A 3810-nucleotide genomic window follows, 5' to 3' on the forward strand; every position below is an offset into this window, starting at 1 on the left:
CACCGGATCGTGGATGCAAGCCTTTTTCTCCTTCTAAATAAAATTGAGAGAAACAAACGCAAGTGGGTCGTGTCTCCGTTTCTGGTCTCTGACAGAGAAGATACCCTGGTTCCAGCAGGCACCACGTTGGCACAAAAAACATTTGTTGTTGATGTCGTATAGTGGGGAAAATCTCATTAAAAAAGTGGTGAAAAAAACATCTTATTCCACACTGTGAAGTGAAAACGCCAGAAGTGGAGACACTGTCTACCAAATGATTCTGCACCAATGCCAACTTTGTTGTCAATTTTGTATAGTTGGGGAAAAAAGCTAAAAGAGGGTCCAAAAAATACATTCTATTCCACACTGTAAAGTGAAAATATAGTAAGGCAGCAACGCCATAACCCAGGGGTCTGCTGTAGTTGAATTTTCTCAAAATTGCCTCCTAAATGTGTCAAAAATGCTCTATCAGTTTGTACACCTAATCAAACATTCAATTAAAAAAATGAGCAGAAAAAAAGTTTTTGTACATGTATTTGTTTATTCATCAAACTGTTGTGCAAAACAAATAGGAAAATTGCATTTACATAGATAAAAAACTTAATAAATACAATAAATAAGTTAAACATAAGTTAGTGCATGAATATCAAATATATTATAACAGTAACAGTTCCATTCATCACAGACTCGGAGTGTTTGCACGCTTACTTAAAAATAAATACTGTAACATGTTTGATACAAACATTATTCGTTTGTTGATGGCTCAAGTAAGCTGCAGTCTTCTATTTAAAAAAAGGGAATCTTGATCAGATCAACACTTTTTGGTATTTGTTCCAAGATTTTGCAAAACCAGCTGCTGGAGCATTCAAGGTCCTTAGCGTCTTTTGCTGTGGGGGAAAAAAGAGAAGGATTTTTAACTTTTGGATTCAGTTTACACAAAATGCAAGGTTTATTTGGCTACTATTGAATGTAGTGATCTTTACTAGACCATCATGAAAACAGCATCATTTTTGACACATTTTGGTAGGGATGTTCGATACCATTTTTTTTATACAGATAGTCATCACCGTCATAATTACCAACACCGGACAACAGTATAGCTGGGACATGAAATAAAACCTGTCTCCCGAAAAAGAACGATATACTTTTCAAATATCTCTGAATTTACCTCAAAACGGAAATGAATCAAAGGTAATTTAAGATTGTCCTAATTTCTCATGTCTGGTTCCTGATATGAAAACAAAGAAATAATCGCAATTATAAATTCGCTAAATAGTCTACCCATTTTTAATGAGAAAAATTATGATTTTATTGTTTTACTCAAAAAAAATTACCTTTTTTTTTGAGTGAATAAAACGGGGAAAAAGGCATACAATAAATTAGCAAAAATCTCTAGGCAAAATACAGCAGCATTTTTCTTTATGTGGACTGATATCAGCACCAATATCGAAATCTGTTATTGGTACACATTCCAAAACCTTAGTATTGAGTGTCATCACAGTATTCAGATTTAATAGTATGACTAACAGAGTTTAATGTAGTCGAAAAAACCTGTTTGGTACTTGCCTATGTTGTACCCTTAGTATTGATTACCACATTTTGCTGGTCTAATAGTACGACCAATCTCCAAAAGTAGTTGAATATACTTAAACTTACTTATTCAGGATCCTCTCGATGACTCTCTTCACCCAGTGAGCCTCAGGGTCAAGGCACACCTCCTGACCAGTCTTTTTAAGTGTAGCACTGCAAGAAAAAAACAAGGATGCCTTTAGAAAATGCAGACTCCGGTTGTGACCCTTCTCCAAAAATTGTCATCTCAAATATGAAAATATGGGGAAGAAAAATCCTTACATAATCTCAGTCTCTTCGCAGTGTGAGTTGGCAGGAATCAGCTCAACTTTCTCGATGTGGCGACCGATGGGTCTGCTCTCCGTTTGGATGCAACGGCAATGCAGTTCCAATCCCAGACTCCTTAAAGCCATTCCTGATACAAACAAATGAAGTTCAAATGCAACAGTTTGGATGCAATAACAATAATTCCTGATCTCCACCATGTAAAATAAAAGTAGACTTACCTTCACTGATGGCCGCCGAAGCCAGCAGGACCACCAAAGCAGCGAGGATTACTTTGTTCATCATGTTGTCGTTTGGCTTTGAATATATTGGCGGAGAAGTAAGAGTTCGGTTTGTTGGCTTGTCTCCTTTCCTCTTTTCTTTTTGAGCTCTACTCTGTGAATGTAGTGCTTAAGGGAAGAGTGTGTCCTTTTATAGAGCGTCGCGTGAGTCAGCTCACATGCAGGTATTGCGCAAACTGGGATTATTGGCCGGGGGCTGGGAATTTACAACGAGTAAGGGAATTTGATTGACAGATTAAAAGTATGAGACACACACATTGATTAGTATGCCATCCCAAAAAAACTCAACCACTGACTAAAGGTTTGTAATCAATTTGCAGCTGATTGGAATGTTTGGCATGTTTTACATGTATGTCTTTTTAAAAATTGATCAACTAATAGGTCACAGGTGACTTATTAAAGGTGTTCTTATTCTGAGAAAGTAAGCGGTCATCAAGTAAAGTCAGCTTTTACAACAAATATTCTTATGCAGAATAAATGTGAATATGCCTAGGACAATTTTCTTTTTGCTTGCTTGTTCAGAAAAAAAAAAACTTTCAAACCATTACTACCAGTAAACAATGTTGTTATATGAGCTTTCCCAGACTCTGTGTCCTGCTTGCAGGGTTTCAAGTTAGTATTATTGCATCTACACAAAAATCCTGGAACGTGTGACAGTATTAAATTACAGCAAAAAAATGTGTAATTATCAGCAAACACATTTAATAACATTGTGAAATAGTTAACACGCAGTTAATACTTAAATGAATCGCTAAAATTGTTTTCATACCCATTGTATAAGAAACTCTCAAATTCAGAATCTCAGATTCTCAGAATCAGATTCTCAAATCTTTTATATTCCCAGATATATTTTTCCCTTAACCTCCTAAGACCAGTGCTTCTTGTTTATGAGTATTCATGTGCATGCATGTTGACGCCATGAGGTTAAACGGACTAAGTGTAACAATTCACCACTAAAGATCGGTGTAGCTTGGATGGAACTGAGACGTCTACATTGAAAGAAGACACACGAAAAGCACCGAGCGAGCTGGATACACTTGAAGTGGCTGAAAAGAGCTATTAGCTGGAGTTGGTCAGAGCTGGTGTACGTGGCCAATATTAATGGCGAGTGGGAAAAGCGACTAAAAACAGTGGTAAAATATTGAAAGAGACACTGAAGGTCGAAACAAGTTTTATTTATATACAGCACCTCAGTAGATAACACTAACAATAGTGGCAAGCCACAGCCTGCGGCTAAATGGTTAACATGAGTTGCTAGAGAAGAAAGCAGTTGGGGAAAAAGTCAAAGATTGCATCAATCAGGTAACTCTTAGACCATCATATGAGCCATGGCAAGTAAGTGGCTTTTCCAGCTGAGATTAGCTCCAGATCTTTGCCAACTACTCAAAAAACATTTCAATGGAAAAATGCTGAGGGAGATTCCTGAATTTTGTAACTTTGCAGCCAAACCTCTTAAAATTAAAACACCTCAAGTCACACACTTTAGAGCAGGGGCCTCAAACTCAATTGATTTGCGGGGCGCCGAAGCTATAATGGGGTTTTCCACAAAAACATTGCTGATAAAACCATGCCGCTGTTCTAAAAGGGACAGTGATTTATGTTTGTCCATAGCGCAACCCAAAATGAGGAATACTACCAACTACAGAATCTGAACATGAGCAAAAAGGACTCAATTTTACCCAGCCTTTCGCAAAGA

The 3810-nt window shown here is 37.2% G+C and overlaps 1 protein-coding gene across 2 annotated transcripts; it reads right to left on the bottom strand.

Moving 5' to 3' along the window:
- Positions 1-595: 595 nt before the first annotated feature.
- LOC148344835 (interleukin-8-like) lies at positions 596-2195 on the bottom strand. Of its 2 annotated transcripts, XM_088325932.1 has the most exons (4): positions 2055-2195; positions 1831-1963; positions 1636-1722; positions 596-866 (listed from the first exon to the last, which is right to left on the bottom strand). In XM_088325932.1, exons 1-4 carry the CDS (start codon positions 2116-2118, stop codon positions 854-856), a joined length of 297 nt encoding a protein of 98 aa, XP_088182058.1. In that variant the 5' UTR covers positions 2119-2195; the 3' UTR covers positions 596-853. The 2 variants fall into 2 exon arrangements, with proteins under 2 accessions (XP_088182058.1, XP_088182059.1); XM_088325933.1 differs by lacking the exon at positions 596-866 and having other exon boundaries at positions 1632-1722.
- Between the last annotated feature and the right edge of the window lie 1615 nt (positions 2196-3810).

The sequence above is a fragment of the Urocampus carinirostris genome, unplaced genomic scaffold (assembly GCF_059441175.1).
Source record: "Urocampus carinirostris isolate Australia breed hairy pipefish unplaced genomic scaffold, RoL_Ucar_1.0 HiC_scaffold_260, whole genome shotgun sequence".
Classification (NCBI taxonomy): Eukaryota; Metazoa; Chordata; class Actinopteri; order Syngnathiformes; family Syngnathidae; genus Urocampus; species Urocampus carinirostris.